The 17,991-nt window shown below is 32.7% G+C and overlaps 1 protein-coding gene across 3 annotated transcripts in view; it reads left to right on the top strand.

Annotated features, from left to right (window-relative positions):
- The window catches only part of LOC127734517 (uncharacterized), a 46,827-nt gene extending 29,125 nt beyond the window's left edge, over positions 1-17,702 (top strand). For all 3 annotated transcript variants that reach the window (XM_052244419.1, XM_052244418.1, XM_052244420.1), the window contains exons 13-18: positions 516-602; positions 1,023-2,169; positions 6,388-7,230; positions 8,381-8,997; positions 11,742-11,959; positions 12,264-17,702. In XM_052244419.1, the coding sequence (XP_052100379.1) occupies positions 516-602; positions 1,023-2,169; positions 6,388-7,230; positions 8,381-8,997; positions 11,742-11,959; positions 12,264-12,351 (3,000 nt within the window). In that variant the 3' untranslated portion in view covers positions 12,352-17,702. The remainder of the gene's footprint in view (positions 1-515; positions 603-1,022; positions 2,170-6,387; positions 7,231-8,380; positions 8,998-11,741; positions 11,960-12,263) is intronic.
- The last annotated feature ends 289 nt before the right edge of the window (positions 17,703-17,991 follow it).

The raw sequence follows: 17,991 nt of genomic DNA, 5'->3' as shown, positions 1-17,991 counted from the left end.
AATCTATAAAGTTTTCAGGATCATGATGAAAAAATGGTAGAAGAATACAAATAAAAAAATATGTTCATTTGAATTTTCCTCTGTATATATAATTGTTGTTAAATTTGAAAAACATATTTCTTTGTAATTGAACTGTAATGGAATAGACATTCCTTTATCACATTAGTTCTAAATGGAAAAAATATTCAGAGTATTAAATTATTTCATAGGAATAATATTACATTATTTGTTCCTTATGGAATCAAGAGAATGGAATATTTGTTCCAACAGGAAAAGATTAAAATATCATTGTTTAAAAGTTTTGTGTAGTTTACATGTTTATTAATTTCAACACTTGCAGTATAAAATTGAAATTACACCCATACAATTATATCTGTGTGTCAACAGTTTATTTAGCTTGATAAAAGTTATGATTGATCATTAACATTTTTGGACTAATTGAAGTCTTAAAAATAACAAAGCCAAGCTATGAAAATCTTAAACAACATATGTATATTTTTTGTTAACTAATACAGGATGCTAGAATGGCTGATGAGGAAGATGTAAAAAGCAAAACCTTAACCAAAGATGACATGGAACAGTTTAAACATCCATCTAAAAGAGTAAGATTTTTAGCAAATATCCAGCAATTGAAATATTTTGTAAGAACATAAATCTTTGTGACAACAGTGCTATAAAAGAAGAATTGATGTATTTCAGATGAGTAATTATATCCTGCAATAAATTAAATTTGGGAGGTGGAAACTTTGAAATATTAACATAGCTACCATAAATTCTGATATACATTTTTAGGCTTATGTTATATGATGACAATTTACTTAACTTAAACAGTGGTTTTCAGTCATTATTTTGTTGAATTAGCATAGTCTTCAGTCTTCTTCCAAACCAAGATTAAATCCGGAGGTAGATTGTGATGACGTAAAGTGTTGTTATTAAATATCTTTTTGGCAAAACTTATGGTAAACACAAATACTAATTATCTAGGAGATATATATGAGTGGCATATCTTCTTTATTTTTCAGTTCCTAGTAAATTTATGTGCAGAAATAAGTCCAGATGTAATACAAACAGCCTTACAGACAAACCAGTTAGAAATATTGAAAATGGGACTAGAAAGAATATCAGAAAAGGTTAAGATCTCTGAGGTTGATGGAAAATGGGTAGTATATGGATCATATGAACAAATAGAAATGTGTCAAAGTTACCTACAAGTTGTTACAGAAGATTCAACAGAGCCAACTGATGGAGAAATTATCATAAAAGTAGATATAACAAAGAATTTATATCAGGCACTGCTGTTTTTAGAGAAAAGAAAACTTTCTGAAATAACAGGAAATGCTAATTTGAACTTTATAGATGATGCTGGATTGTTAGAGATTTCTGGACATACAATACCAGCTAATGTTGAAAAACAAATTCAGGAACTTGTAAGCTCATTCCAGGCAAATATGATAATGGATATGGTAGAGGTACCCTATCGTCTAGTACAAAACAGCTCTGTCTTAAATTTTATTCTAAAATTGCAGATAGACCACCCAGATGTGTATATTTATACGAATGAAGGGAAAGGGGCAGAGTCGGCATTCCCTGTATATCTTGTCAGTTTGAAACGTGAGGACTTGGCCAGTGCTAAGAAAAGCATTCAAACTGAATATTTAAAAACATCAACTAGAGCTGGAAGGTTCACTCAGTCACAAACAAGCGATACAAATACAAAGTTTGGGAACCCAAATAAGTTTAACAGAAGTTACTCTCTTGAAATTAGGAAGCCATCTCATAAGACATATAAGACAGAAGAAGGACTTGTTATTCACGTCTATATGGGCAACATTCTTCAACTTAATGTTGACTGTATTGTAAATGCAGCCAACAGCCATTTAATGCACGGAGGAGGTATTGCAGCTGTCATAGCAGATGCTGCAGGAAAAGCCTTCAATAAAGAAAGTTATGAGTATGTTAAACGTTATGGTGAAGTCAAAACAGGGCATTGTTGTGTAACACATGCTGGAAACCTTCCTTACAAACGTGTAATCCATGGAGTTGGTCCACATTGGTCTAAAGGCAAGGCTAACGAATGCTGTGACTTGTTACAGAAAACCATTGAGCAGTGTATACAGACAGCTAATGCTCATCAAATGACCTCTATAGCTATACCGTCTATTAGTGCAGGTAATTATGATAGTAGATAAGCTTTATTTAGAGTTTGTATGGTTTAAAAAACAAAAAGAAATAACCTAAGCTCTACTAAGCTTTTAACCAACATAATTGACAATATGGTATATATTATTAATAAAAATAAATGTTACAAGAATACTGTTTTTTTTTTTATTGAAGATGTTTGAGTGTTTTTTAGCTCACCTAGCCCAAGGGCCAAGTGAGCTTTCCTCATCACCTAGAGTCCATCCTCTTTGATTGTCCATCCTCGTTGTTAACTTTTACAAAAATCTTCTCCTCTGAAACTACTAGGCCAAATTTATTCAAACTTGGCCACAATCATCATTGGGGTGTTTAGTTTAAAAAATGTGTCTGATGACCCTGTGCACCCTCTTACATGGAGGACATAGCTTAAAATAGCACATAGGGGTAAAATGCAAGTTTTGTCTATTATCTTGAAAAATGCTTTAAAAAGAGAAAATCTGACTTGCGTAAAAATATTCAGAATGTTGAGATCTACCTTCTGTCTATTTACATCAAAACCGTCAGATGCCTTTCTTATAGGCTTTACTGCCTTTACATTTTGAATTTATCAGCCTTTTTTATATTTTTGCCTATTATCTTGAAAATTATCATAGATAGAGAAACTTTAAAAGCAAAAATGATCAGCAAGACAAGATCTTTAACTAAGTCAACATGCAGAAATCGTCACTCTACTTATTGGAGTTATTGTCTTTTGATGATGATTTTTACCAATTTTTATACGACTGAAAAAAAATTTTTGCGGTCGTATATTGGTATGACGTTGGCGTCGTCGTCCGAAGGCACATTGGTTTTCACACTCTAACTTTAGTTTAAGTGAATGGATCTCTTTGAAATTTTACCATAAGGTTCAGTACCACAAAAGGAAGGTGGGGATTGATTTTGGGGGTTATGGTACCAACAGTTAAGGAATTAGGGGCCAAAAAGGGGCCAAAAATAAGCATTTTCTAGTTTCCAGACAATAACTGTGGAACGGTGTATGGATCTCTCTGAAATTATACTACAAGTTTCCATACCACTAAGGGATGGTTAGGATTTGCTTTGGGGGGTTATGGCTCAAACCGTTTAGGAATTAGGGGCAAAAAAGGGGGAAAAACAAGGTTGTCCTGGTTAATGGACAAATACTTAAGTACAAAACATAATTTTAAGCAGTGTAAGGGAGATAAATCAAATACATCATTGAAATTATCTCCCTTACACTGCTTTTAAATTATGTATAAAGTAATGGTTAATGAACAATTAAGATAATTTAAAACAGTGTAAGGGAGGTAATCCAAATACGTTTTGGTTACTTCCCTTACACTGCTTTTAAATTATGTTTAAAGAAATGCATATTTATAAAGGAAGACCAGTAAAAATATCTGCATCTTTTTTTTTTACAAAAATATCCATATGAAAGATTTGACACTATATTTGAAATTCTATTATAAAATAGATTAAGTTAGCACTATGGTAAATTTAAATGGGTAATTATGGTTGCAAACTCCATTGGAAATTTGAATTGAGATTATAACCATATCTTGAGGGAAAGAATTTATTTGGGGAAAAAAGGGGGGGAGGGGGGGGGGGGGGGGGGGGGGGGGTAAAAAGAAATTGTGGGGGTCAATTTTTTCTCATTTCAGATTTCAGAAATTAAAAAGAATTATTCTTCAAATATTATTTTTTTTTCAAATTTCAAATATTGAAAAATTTCAAGAAGTAATCTTTAATTGCACAGTATAGCGCATTAGATTTGTTAAATCTTTGACCACATTTATTTATTTGTTATGCTGAATCTAACCGTGTATTTAGATTTTTAATTTTGGGTCCAGTTTTCAAATTGGTCTACATTAAGGTCCAAAGGGTCCAAAATTAAACTTTGTTTGATTTTAACAAAAATTGAATATACGGGGTTCTTTGATATGCTGAATCTAAACATGTATTTAGATTTTTGATTTTTGGTCCAGTTTTCAAGTTGGTCCAAATTGGGGTCCAAAATTAAACTTTGTTTGATTTCAACAAAAATTGAATATATGGGGTTCTTTGATATGCTGAATCTAACCATGTATTTAGATTTTTTATTTGTGGACCCCGCTATCAAATTGGTTCATATTGAGGTCAAAAGGGTCCAAAATTAAACTTCGTTTGATTTCATCAAAATTGAATTATTGGGGTTCTTTGACATGCCAAATCTAACCGTGTATTTAGATTTTTAATTGTGGGTCCTGTTTTTTAAATTGGTCTACATTAAGGTCCAAAGGGTCCAAAATTAAACTTAGTTTGATTTTAACAAAAATTGAATTCTTGGGGTTCTTTGATATGCTGAATCTAAACATGTGTTTAGATTTTTGATTATGGGCCCAGTTTTCAAGTTGGTCCAAATTGGGGTCCAAAATTAAACTTTGTTTGATTTCAACAAAAATTGAATATATGGGGTTCTTTGATATGCTGAATCTAAACATGTATTTAGATTTTAGATTTTTGGCCCAGTTTTCAAGTTGGTCCAAATTGGGGTCCAAAATTAAACTTTGTTTGATTTCAACAAAAATTGAATATATGGGTTCTTTGATATGCTGAATCTAACCATGTATTTAGATTTTTTATTTGTGGGCCTGCTATCAAATTGGTTCATATTGAGGTCAAAAGGGTCTAAAATTAAACTTTGTTTGATTTCATCAAAAATTGAATTATTGGGTTCTTTGATATGCCAAATCTAACCGTGTTTTTAGATTTCTAATTTTGGGTCCTGTTTTTTAAATTGGTCTACATTAAGGTCCAAAGGGTCCAAAATTAAACTTAGTTTGATTTTAACAAAAATTGAATTCTTGGGGTTCTTTGATATGCTGAATCTAAACATGTGTTTAGATTTTTGATTATGGGCCCAGTTTTCAAGTTGGTCCAAATTGGGGTCCAAAATTAAACTTTGTTTGATTTCAACAAAATTTAATATATGGGGTTCTTTGATATTCTGAATCTAACCATGTATTTTGATTTTGGACATTGGACCATAATAGGTAAATTAAAAAAATTCAAGTTCTTGGACCACATTCTTTCTGTGTCAGAAACCTATGCTGTGTCAAATATTTAATCACAATCCAAATTCAGAGCTGTATCAAGCTTGAATGTTGTGTCCATACTTGCCCCAACTGTTCAGGGTTCGACCTCTGCGGTCGTATCAAGCTGCGCCCAGCGAAGCATTTTATTTTTTGTGTTTTTGCAAACTATAAAAGATAGATAAACACTTTAAATGGCAAAATTGATAAGTATGATAAGATCTACAAATAAGTCAACATGGATGGAAATCTTCAGTCGACTCCTTATTGGAGTTATGGCTCTTTAATGACGATTTTTACCAAATTTTTTTTGCGTTATTACCTAATATCTTGAAAACTATACTAGATAGATAGACACTTTAAATAGCAAAAGGAATCAGCAAGACAAGTTCTACAAAAAGGTCAGCGTATATGAAATTGTCAGTTGTCTTCTATTAGGATTTATTGCCCATAAATGACAATTTTTTTAATCCTATTTTGTATTTTTGGCAAAAACTATAGAAGATAAAGAGAAACTGTAAAGAAAAAATGATCAGCAATAAAAGACCCAATGAAAAAGAGATTTTAGTCATGAATTATATTCTAGTCTACAGAGATTGTCCATTGTGCATAAACCTAGGTGAGCAACACAGGCTCTTTAGAGCCTCTAGTTGTACATTCCAGATATATATCAGAAAAATTACACTGAGAAAAATATATTGCAAACTATTTAAAAAATGTCTTATATAAATATGTTTAAAGGTTAAATAATTTAGTTGTTTCAAGTTTCAAACTCACTGATGTAAAGAAAATGGTCCTGATCCCAATAGATTCTGGTTTTGTTTTCAATCATTGTTATTGTGTTATTAAATATTTGACAAAATTAAATGAGGAATCATATTTTTCATGTAACTTTAGATTCACTTAGATAGGTTCTTTGATGTTTGACAAGTCTTAAATTAAAATCCTGTATTGCTAAAATTAAAGCACTTTCCTTTGATTACTTTTGTGTATGACATTTCCGAATGCAACAATTATATTGTAATGATTATCTTGTTCACTATTTTGTTCAGTTCCTGATTATAAACATAGTTAAACATGACTGTAAATAATTTGTAAGTCACCTTCCAATGTTTATCGTTTTAGTTGTAAATACATATTATGCTGTTTTTAATTGTAGGTCTATATGGAATGCCACCAGAACTATGTGCTAAGTCTTATGCTGTAGGTGTGATGACAGTCAGTGATAACAGAACCGGGCTCTGGTCCCTGAAGGAGGTCCATTTTGTTGACAACAAACCTGACATGGTATTCATAGTTCAAAAAGCTTTTTCTGATATCTTTGAAAGTTCTGAAACAAGGCGACAAAGAAGTGTTGAAGAAAGTCTGCAAACTTCTGTAGAACAGTTTAAAGGGGATACAGCTATTATTGATAAATTGAAAAAAAATCAATCCTTGACAAATGCTGAAGAAATTGTTCAAAGGAAAGCTACTGTAAAGTTAAATACACAAACTGAAAGTAACAATTTCACCATTAGCCAAAGTCCAATAGACAATTATATCCTTCCAAATAGTTCTGACCTACCTGCATCATGGAAAGTTACTATCAAGACAGATTTAATAGAAATTGAAACAGGTCCAAGCATGAAAGTATATTTGTATGAAAGTGACTTTGAAAAACAGATTATGGAATCAATAGCAATTGGCAAGGATATAGATTATGGCCAACGGAGTACCGTTGTACAGTCCTTAAGACGCAGGACAAATGTTAAAGCAAAATTGGACCAACTGAAAATTCAGATACCAAAGCCAACAGTTGGAACTGTTGCAATGTTTGAGGCAGTTACAGATACTTACCTTCAAAAAGTGTTTGTAGTCTTTACACCAAAATATCCAAGGAATGAGACACCAGTTGAAGATAAGAAGTTCCATGATAACTTGTATGGTTGTTACTTAAAGATATTTCAGGAGGTTGCCAACACAAAAGACACAGAGTTTCTTGCAGTTTCATTTCTAAAAACAGGTATGATTATTTAGGAAAGAATCAAGAAATATGGTAAAAATATAAAGCTGTTGTTTTTATGTTCCAAGATAGTAGGTTAAATTTTGTAATGCAAAGTGAACAATGTTGCAACTAATTTGGCGACAGCAGGGTGTTTGCAATGGCGTTAAGTGGTTGTATAAAGATTTTTATTTATTTTAGAATGAAAAGGGAGCTCGACATTCCATTTATTGAATAGAGAAGGCTTATGCAAATGTTTGCACCTGTCCTAAGTCAGGAATCTGATTACAGTAGTTGTCTTCTGTTTATGTAGTTCATACGTGTTTCTTGTTTCTCGTTTTTATATAGATTAGATCGTTGGTTTTTCCGTTTGAATGGTTTTACACTAGTAATTTTTTGGGGCCCTTTATAGCTTGCCGTTCGGTGTGAGCCAATGCTCCATGTTGAAGGCCGTACCTTGACCTATAATGGTTTACTTTTATAAATTGTAACTTGGATGGAGAGTTGTCTCATTGGCACTCATACCACATCTTCCTATATCTATTTATGGACTAAATGTCTTTCTGTTAAATGTTCTTGACCTTATTTTCAATAAAGGTCAGTTTCTCATTTCTTTGAATAAAAGATCAATGTAATATGGTACATTAGGTCCAAGGCCACAGTTATCGTCCTTAGGTTTTCGTTGTCTACGAATATAGTCCCTAGTGTGAACAGTGTATAACTTGAATTTTTTTTTTATACACTTTTCCAATTTATTTCTTGATATTTTATGCATGAAATATTAAGTAAGGGGATGAAATTACATGTTAAAAAAATTTGGGTGCTGAATCTTTATGTTAAGTAGTGATTTGGTCCAGTTAAAAAAGGTCAAAAATTAGAATGTCTGAAGCTGTCAAACTGAATTTTAGCCCCCCTTAACACAGAATTGTCAATATTTTGAGTTAGAGCTGGTAGAAGTTTCTATAATTTTGATATTATTTGTATCAATAGTAGTACACTACACTCTAAAAAATCTTTTTGAGATAGAGCAGGTGCGATTTTTTTAATTTGAATTTATTGTCTAAAAGCAATGCACTACAAAATAACTGTGTTCTCGGGCCATATACAACTTTTGCACACTTGTTACATGTGTTAGTTAATTGTATCTTTATGAATATATGTTTCATTATAGGTAATAGAGGTACATCATTTGAAGAAGGTGTTAAAGTGTTCCTACATGCAGTGGATATGTTTACAATCAATAAAACCCCAGAATGTAGGCTAAAACAAATCCATCTTATTGTAAATAAAGACACAAATGCACTACAGAAAATCAAACTAGTATTAGAACAAAACTTTAAAGACTCGGGTCAATTAATACACATTGATGAAAAAGCTAATAAAAAGATTTGGAGAATTGTTGGATGTAAGAAAATAAATAGTGAAATGCCTAGGAAAGAAGAGGTGCCTTCAGATGTCAAAAATATAGTTCAAAAACCTGATAAGAAGGAAGATGAACCAGAGGAGAAATCAAAACCTGAAGATTGTGCAATCTGCCTAGAAGAAATACAAAATGATACCAAGAAAACGTTACACAAATGTAAACATGTGTTTTGTAAGGAGTGTATAGATGAGTGTTTCAGACATAGACCAGTTTGTCCAACATGCGGAATGGTATATGGTATTGTCAGAGGAACCCAGCCAACTGGAACGATGAAAGTTGAACATAGACCACAGTTTCATTTACAAGGACATAAAAAACATGGCAGTTGGGTGATAACTTACACCTTTTTCAGTGATAAACAAACTGTAAGTTCATGAACCATCATATATTTAGGAACATAAAGTTAAAAGGCTTAAGAACTAGTTAGATTTTTCGTGTTAGAAATGATTTCAAAGAAACAAGAAATGTGAATTTTAAGCAGTGCAGTCGACATAGGCCTGATTTCACTTTCATTGTCTTTGTGACCTGAATTGTATCAGATTGCTAATATGTAGGTTTTAGGTTGTTATATTTAATTACCAGGTTAATGAATGTTTGATAGTTGACAAAAAAAACCAATGCAGATGAAAGACCTGATGCAAGCCTTAAAGCGTGTCCTTCTCAATAACTCATTCTTTATATTCATTAGACAAGTTGATTTTGTTTTCCATGTTTACCTGTTAACCAATGGTTTCTGCCCAAATGATGCCTAAACTAATTCAGTAAAAATCAGTAGTCTTATTTTAAGTGATAAGCATTTAAAAGAAGTGTATAAAAAGTGTATAAAAAGTATTTACAAAAATACCAAACTGCAAGGTTAATTCTAAAAGAGGGAATTCTATAAAACAAAATCAAACATTAGACTGTGTCAACCAATGAAACAAATGGAAAACAATTGTCATATTCCTGACTTTGTACAGGCATTTACCAATGAAAATGGTGGGTGAAACCACAGATCAACTTTGCATTTTGGTGGCCTCACTTTTACTGTTCTAGAGTTATGCCCCTTTACAAATGGAAAAATTGCTGAATTTTTCGTTTCCGTTCTCTAACTTAAGTTTGCTTCAACCAAATGTTATGAAACTTATACACAATGCTTATTACCACAAAATGCAGATCAAGTACCAATTTGGGTAGCTTCATTTTTACCTTTCTAGAGTTATGTCCCTTTAAAAAAGGAAAAATTGCTGAATTTTTTGTTTCCGTTCTCTAATTTTACTTTGCCTCAACCAAATGTTATGAATCTTATACACAATGCTTAATTAACCACAAAACACAGATCAAATTTTAATTTTGGTTGCGTCACTTTTACTGTTCAAGAGTTATGCCCTTTTACAAATGGACAAATTGCTGAATTTTTCGTTTCTGTTCTCTAACAAAAGTTTGCCTCAACCAAATGTTATGAAACTTATACACAAAGCTTATTACCACAAAATTCAGATCAAGTATGAATTTGGGTAGAGTCACTTTTACCGTTCTTCAGTTATGTCCCTTGATAGCGTAATAAGCAAGTGGGGGCATCATCAAATTGTCCCATGGACACATTCTCCATTTATTTTTCCAGGAGTTATGTCCCTTTGAACTTAGAATTTATGCTTAAATATACTACTGCTACAGTTTGTCATCACAACTACTCTGAAACCACACAACAGAATTTCATAAAACTTTGTAGATGATAAGGACATACTATACATACTATGCAGATGTGCATATCAACAGGAAATCATGATTGTATTTTTATGCCCCCGCTTGCATATCATATAAAGATATAAAGGGACATAACTGAAGAACGGTAAAAGTGAACGGAGGGGGCATTAAGTTTTACCCTTGTCCGTCTGTACGTACATACGTCCATCAGTACGTCCCAAAGTTGGTTTCCGTTCTCTAACTTTAGTTTGCCTCAACCAAATGTTATGAAACTTATCCAAATGCTTATTACCACATAATACAGATCAAGTTCGAAATTGGGTTGCGTCACTTTTACCGTTCTTTAGTTATACCCCTTTATAAACATAAAAATTGCTGAATTTTTCGTTTCCGTTCTCTAACTTTTGTTTGCCTCAACTAAATGTTATGAAACTTATACACAATGCTTATTACCACATAACACAGAACAAGTTTAAAATTGGGTGGCTTCACTTTAACCGTTCTTGAGTTATGCCCCTTTATAAACATAAAAATTCCTGAATTTTTCGTTTCCGTTCTCTAACTTTTGTTTGCCTCAACTAAATGTTATGAAACTTATACACAATGCTTATTACCACATAACACAGAACAAGTTTAAAATTGGGTGGCTTCACTTTAACCGTTCTTGAGTTATGCCCCTTTATAAACATAAAAATTCCTGAATTTTTTGTTTCTGTTCTCTAACTTTAGTTTGCCTCAACCAAATGTTATGAAACTATTACACAATGCTTATTACCACAAAACTCAGATCAAGTACAAATTTGGGTAGCGTCACTTTTATCGTTCTTCAGTTATGTCCCTTTATATCGTAATATGATATGCAAGCGGGGGCATCATCAGTGTCCCATGGACACATTCCACATTTATTTTCTAGAAATTATACCCATTTGAACATAGAATTTTGGCCTAAATATACTACTGCAACAGTTTGTCATAGCAACTCCTCTGAAACCACACAACAGAATTTCATGAAACTTTGTAGATGATAAGTACATAATATGTAGATGTGCATATCCACAAGAAATTTTTGTCAGTTGACTTTTGTAGGAGTTATGAGTCTTTGAACTTAGGAATCTAGTGAGATTTTGTTTGCCCAGTGTCAGTGTGGAGAGTGGGGTATGTGAGCATGCTCTCAAAGGTTCTTTAATTTGGTTTAATTAAAGTGACAATAATGGGGATTCAGCAACTAAAACTGTAAACAAACATCACAGACATACAACACAACTGACTAAAAAAATCAAACAGACATTAAAAGAAGTGTAAATTTTCTTTTGTTATTTAGTATACATTTTCTACTCTTCTAGATTACAGCTGTGATATATGTTTTACACTTAATATTGTTGATTGATATCTGTAAATAGTTCTAAAAGTTTTGTATCTTAAGGCTGAACATCCAAACCCAGGAAAATCCTACAGAGGGACAAGTCGTACAGCATATCTACCAGCCAATGAGAAGGGTACCATGGTGATGAAGTTACTGAAGATAGCATTTGACAGGAAGTTGGTGTTCACTATAGGTCATTCCAGGACTACAGGAGAAGAGAATGTTGTTACATGGAATGATATACATCACAAAACAAGCATGGGAGGAGGTCCTCAAGCGTAAGTTAACATTGAATGTGATTGACCAGTTGATTTACTCACTTTTTTTGCAATATTGTCTGCATATTAACACCTTGACTTTTGAAAATTGCATCATAATTTTTGTACATTTGATATTTTTTATCTTTGAAAATAACCATGACATAATAGGAATAAAAGGAAAAGTGAGGTATACATTAATAAGACAGCAACCCCAAAACAACAAAAATATCTAAAAGACATCTAGAGGGTAATGTACAGCCATAAAAAATAGACAGGTGTTTATGCTTATAAAAATTTTAAAGTTTTGGTGGGGTTTTTTCAGGTTTGGATATCCAGATCCAGAGTATCTAGACCGGGTGTTAGATGAGTTGGCAGCTAAAGGTGTTACCAAAGAGGATTTGAGAGACTAGGCTTCAGTCAGAAAGTATTGATGTTTGTGTAAATATGTTATGACTTTTGAATCTGTTATATATCATTAGATGACTTCAATATTTTTCCTTTATTTATAGAATTTTTTGACATATATACAATCATGAACTGTGTTTTTAATGTCTAGGCTAGCAGAATATTTATGTTCACTTGGATGTAAAGTTTGGCAAGAAGATAATGAAATATATTATAGACATTTAATGTGCACAAACTTCCTGTTATTTTTATACAACTGCAGAATTTTTGCAGTCGTATAATTTTATATTGTTGTCGGCATCGTCTTTGTCATCTGAAGACATTGGGTTTGCAAACAATAATTTGAGAATAAGTGTATGGATCTCTATGAAATTATACCGTAAGGTTCCATACCACAAAAGGAAGGTTGGGATTAATTTGTTGGGGTTATTGTCCTAACTGTTAGGAATTGGGGCCCAAAATCAAGCATTTTTCTTGTTTCAGGCCAATAACTTGTGTATAAGTATAAATAAGAAGATGTGGTATGACTGCCAATATGGATCTCTATGAAATTGTACCATAAGGTTCCATATCTCAGAAGGAAGGTTGGGATTGATTTTTGGGGTTACGGCCCGAACCGATTAGAAATTAGGGTCCAAAAACACGGATTTTCTGGTTTTCAGACAATAACGAGTGTAAGTGTATGGATCTCTATGAAATTGTACCACAAGTTTCCATACCACAAAAGGAAGTTTAGGATTGATTTTGGGGGTTATGGCCCTAACCGTTTAGGAAAAAGGGGCCAAAAACAATACTTTTGTAATACTTTGTATAAATTGCTAAGTTGTCTCATTGGCAATCATACCTCATATACCTTATTTTTATATTATAAAGTCTTGAATTCTTGGGGTTCTTTGATATGCTGAATCTAACCATGTATTTAGATTTTGGATTTTGGCCACGTTTTTGAATTGGTCCACATTTAGGTCCAAAGAGTCCAAAATTAAACTTTGTATTGAATTATTGGGGATTCCTTGATATGCAGAACTGTGTATTTAGAATTTTAATTTTGGGCACCATTTTCAAATTGGTTCAAAGGGTCTAAAATAAACTTTGTTTTATTTCAACAAAAATTGAATACTTGGGGTTCTTTGATATGCTGATTCTAACCATGTATTTAGATTTTGGATATTGGACCATAATAGGTAAATGTCCAATTTCAAATTTTTAAGTTCTTCGACCACATTCATTCTGTGTCAGAAACCTGTGCTGTGTCAAACATTTAATCACAATCCAAACTCAGAGCTGTATCAAGATTGAATGTTGTGTCCATACTTGCCCCAACTGTTCAGGGTTTGACCTCTGCAGTCGTTTCAAGCTGTGCCCTACAGAACATTTTATTTATAGATGAACTAGGATCAGAAGTTACTATTAACATGATTCTGTTAAATGTAAACAATCATTATCAGGCTAATATTCTGTTCGTTTCCACATTTGCTGTTTTAGGAAAAAAGGAACTGTGGATTGAAATGAGACAACATTCCAAAATGTATTCCTTGTAGTTTTTTTATCTTGGCAAGTACTGGAATGCTCCATTTTCAAATTGGTCCACATTTAGATTCAAAAGGTCCAAAATTAAACTTTGTTTGATTTCAACAAAATTTGAATACTTGTGGTTCTTTGATATGCTGATTCTAACCATGTATTTAGATTTTGAATATTGGACCATAATAGGTAAATGTCCAATTTCAAATTTTTAAGTTCTTTGACCACATCCATTCTGTGTCAAATATTTAATTTAAAAAATTTAATTTAATAATTTAACATTTATTAATGTTACATTTTAGTTGAGGGGGATAAAAAAAGCAGGATTACAATATTCTGCAGCCATTCAAATATGATATGGTAATTCAAATTTAGAACTTGGTTATTTATAGAAGTCATGACATTTTGTTTATTCTTATTTGTTATTAAATGTAACCATTAATTGATCTGTGATATTGATTACACTGATTGTTGTTAAAATTTAATTTTTAAATATCTGTTGTTGTTTTCTTTGCTTTTTTTGTTAATTTTGTTTGAAAGGCAATGTGTGTATGTATGGTTAACTTGTTATAGTTATAACTTTGTCAAAATTTCATGAAAATTTAGCGAGCCAAATCCATTTTAGTACAAAGTGGTAACCCTTAGCACAGTTTGAGGGTTTAGACAATCATTTAAGGTGTCACATTGAATCATATGGATTAGTTTTGATGTTTAAGAATGTTGCAGATATGATAGACTATGCCTTTTTCAAACTGGTATTGCATTACCATTAATATACCAGGTGATTTGATGGAAGTACTTTAAAGGAGCTCTTTTGTGAAAGCATAGATTTGATTCTAAAAATAAAATTATCATTTTGTACAGTTATTCACTTTCATGGGAAGTAAAACTGGTTTATTGCAATGAAGAACAATTTGAGCAGATATTTACTTTTTTAATTAGCAATTCATGTATTGCTGTTATGGAAAGGAGGTGATATGTTTTGTAGTTTAACTGTTGAAGTTGTGATTAGGTTTGTTTCAGGGAAACCTCTTATGGTAAGTGAATATTTGGTATTTGCAGTTGTTTCAGCATTAGTAAATTTCAAATCTTCAAGAGAAATGCTTGTTTTTTTTTATGAAATCGGTAGATTTCACAATATGTCCATAAAAGAACGACGCCATAGTCAAATGAAATCTCATTATAAACAATCTTATTAGGAATAAAAGAAGAAGTCAGGTATATGTCAATGAGACAGTAACTCAATGACACAAATAACCAAAAGATCTAGAGGTAAATTAAGGTTATTTATTTCTAACATACTTCTAAACAACTCATTTAATAACATTAAAATATAACCATATTGATGTAATTAAAACTTTTGTATTTCTTTTCATTGCTCTACATTGCAGCACAGAAGCAAATTAAATTGTATCAGATTATAATTTGGAAGTTAACTTTAGTCTTTTTGGAAAGACTAGACTGTTATTGATAAAATTGTTAACAGATTCATCATGTTTGTAACAGGTACATTCTTTTAGAAAAATTGCTGTAAAGGGACCAATTCAACATAAGGGCAGGGAAATTTTTTTTCAATAGCTTTATTGGACATGATGAAACGTTTTTCAGACATGGAAAAAGATTGTGTATAAAAATACGGAATTAACCATTCAAAGTGAAGGAGATAATTCTATATTTACTTTAAAGGTTGTGGTTTTCAATGTTGTATACATATATTTTTCTTGTTTTGTTTTTTTCGAAATCATTAGTCATTTGTATTACGGTAATCTTGTTCAAAACAGATATTACATATGTGATTTGGTAGCAAAGTATTGTATTATTTTTCAAGTACCGGTATTTTAAATAAAACAATAATTCCAATCATTTAGATGTTATTTTAAGATTTATACTATTGGTTAAATATTACTTTTTATACTGTAAATTCAGAAATTAATGTGTGGATTTATTGTTGTGATTTTTAGCTCACCTGGCCCGAAGGGCCAAGTGAGCTTTTCTCATCACTTGGCGTCCGTCGTCCGGCGTCGTCCGTCGTCGGCGTTAACATTTTACATTTTGAACTTCTTCTAGAGAACCACTGAAAGGAATGAAACCAAACATGGCATGAATGTTCCTTATGAGGTGCTGACCAAGTGTTGTTACTTTGTAGCGGATCCATCATCCAAGATGGCCACCAGCATGGGACTTAGTTTAACATAGGACCCTATGGGAAATACATACAAATGTCTTCTTTTAGAGAACCACAGAATGGAATGAAACCAAACATGGCATGAATGTTTCTTATGAGGTGCTGACCGAGTGTTGTTACTTTGAAGCCGATCCATAATCCAAGATGGCCGCCAGCGGGGGACTTAGTTTAACATAGGACCCTATGGGAAATACATACAAATGTCTTCTTTTAGAAAACCACTGAATGGAATGAAACCAAACATGGTATGAATGTTCCTTATGAGGTGCTGACCGAATGTTGGTACTTTGAAGCCGATCCATAATCCAAGATGGCCGCCAGCGGGGGACTTAGTTTAACATGGGACCCTATGGGAAATACATACAAATGTCTTCTTTTAGAGAATCACTGAATGGAATGAAACCAAACATGGTATGAATGTTCCTTATGAGGTGCTGACCGAGTGTTGTTACTTTGAAGCCGATCCATAATCCAAGATGGCCGCCAGCGGGGGACTTAGTTTAACATTGGACCCTATGGGAAATACATACAAATGTCTTCTTTAAGAGAACCACTGAATGGAATGAAACCAAACATGGCATGAATGTTCCTTATGAGGTGCTGACCAAGTGTTGTTACTATGAAGCTGATCCATAATCAAAGATGGCCGCCAGCAGGGGACTTAGTTTAACATTGGACCCTATGGGAAATACATACAAATGTCTTCTTTTAGAGAACCACTGAATGGAATGAAACCAAACATGGCATGAATGTTTCTTATGAGGTGCTGACCGAGTGTTGTTACTTTAAAGCCAATCCATAATCCAAAATGGCCGCCAGCAGGGGACTTAGTTTAACATGGGACCCTATGGGAAATACATACAAACGTCTTCTTTTAGAGAACCACTGAATGGAATGAAACCAAACATGGCAAGAATGTTCCTTATGAGGTGCTGACCAAGTGTTGTTACTTTGAAGCTGATCCATCATCCGAGATGGCAGCCAGCGGGGGACTTAGTTTAACATAGGACCCTTATGGGAAATACATACAAATGTCTTCTTTTAGAGAACCACTGAATGGAATGAAACCAAACATGGCATGAATGTTCCTTATGAGGTGCTGACCAAGTGTTGTTACTATGAAGCCGATCCATAATCTAAGATGGCCGCCAGCGGAGGACTTAGTTTAACATAGGACCCTATGAGAAATACGTACAAATGTTTTCTTTTAGAGAACCATTGAATGGAATGAAACCAAACATGGCATGCATGTTCCTTTTGAGGTGCTGACCAAGTGTTGTTACTTTGAAGCTGATCTTTCTTCCATGATGGCTGCCAGATGGGGACAATGTTTAACAAAGGACCCTATGGACAATATATACAAATGTCTTCTTTTAGAGAATCACATACTGAATGGATTGAAACCAAACATGTCTCTGAATAGAAACTTAGGTGTATTTTTCAGCACCACCAATATTTTTGGTTTAAATGGGATCAGGTTACACAGGCGAGACATATTTCTGTGTTAACAGTTTATTAATTATATTTTAAGTGTTGGCAATTATGAAAAACCAATGTAATGTAATAGTTACTAACCAGAGTTATTATACATAAATGCACGTGCCTTTAATACATTATTTTAAAAAATAAACCTCATTTTTTCATAAATTTTTTTAATTTCTTTTATTTTTATGCCTTTTGAGTTAATATTATGGTATTCAATTTATTTTCAAATGCATGTTATTGTATAGTTATTCTTTGTTCCTCTGTGTAGATTTAGCTGACATATAGAAGTGGGTTAAATGTTAACAGTAATTTTTTATTTTCCGTACGGTGAACTATAATTGCTAACTACTACTTCATTAAGTCTGTGGTGGAGAGTTGTCTCATTGGCAATTATACCACATTATCTGATTTTTCTATAACATGAAGCCTACAATTTCAGAAAGCTCTTATT

The sequence above is a fragment of the Mytilus californianus genome, unplaced genomic scaffold (genome assembly GCF_021869535.1).
Source record: "Mytilus californianus isolate M0D057914Y unplaced genomic scaffold, xbMytCali1.0.p SCAF_3, whole genome shotgun sequence".
In the NCBI taxonomy this organism is placed as follows: domain Eukaryota; kingdom Metazoa; phylum Mollusca; class Bivalvia; order Mytilida; family Mytilidae; genus Mytilus; species Mytilus californianus.
This window is presented reverse-complemented; position numbering and strand designations above follow the sequence as displayed.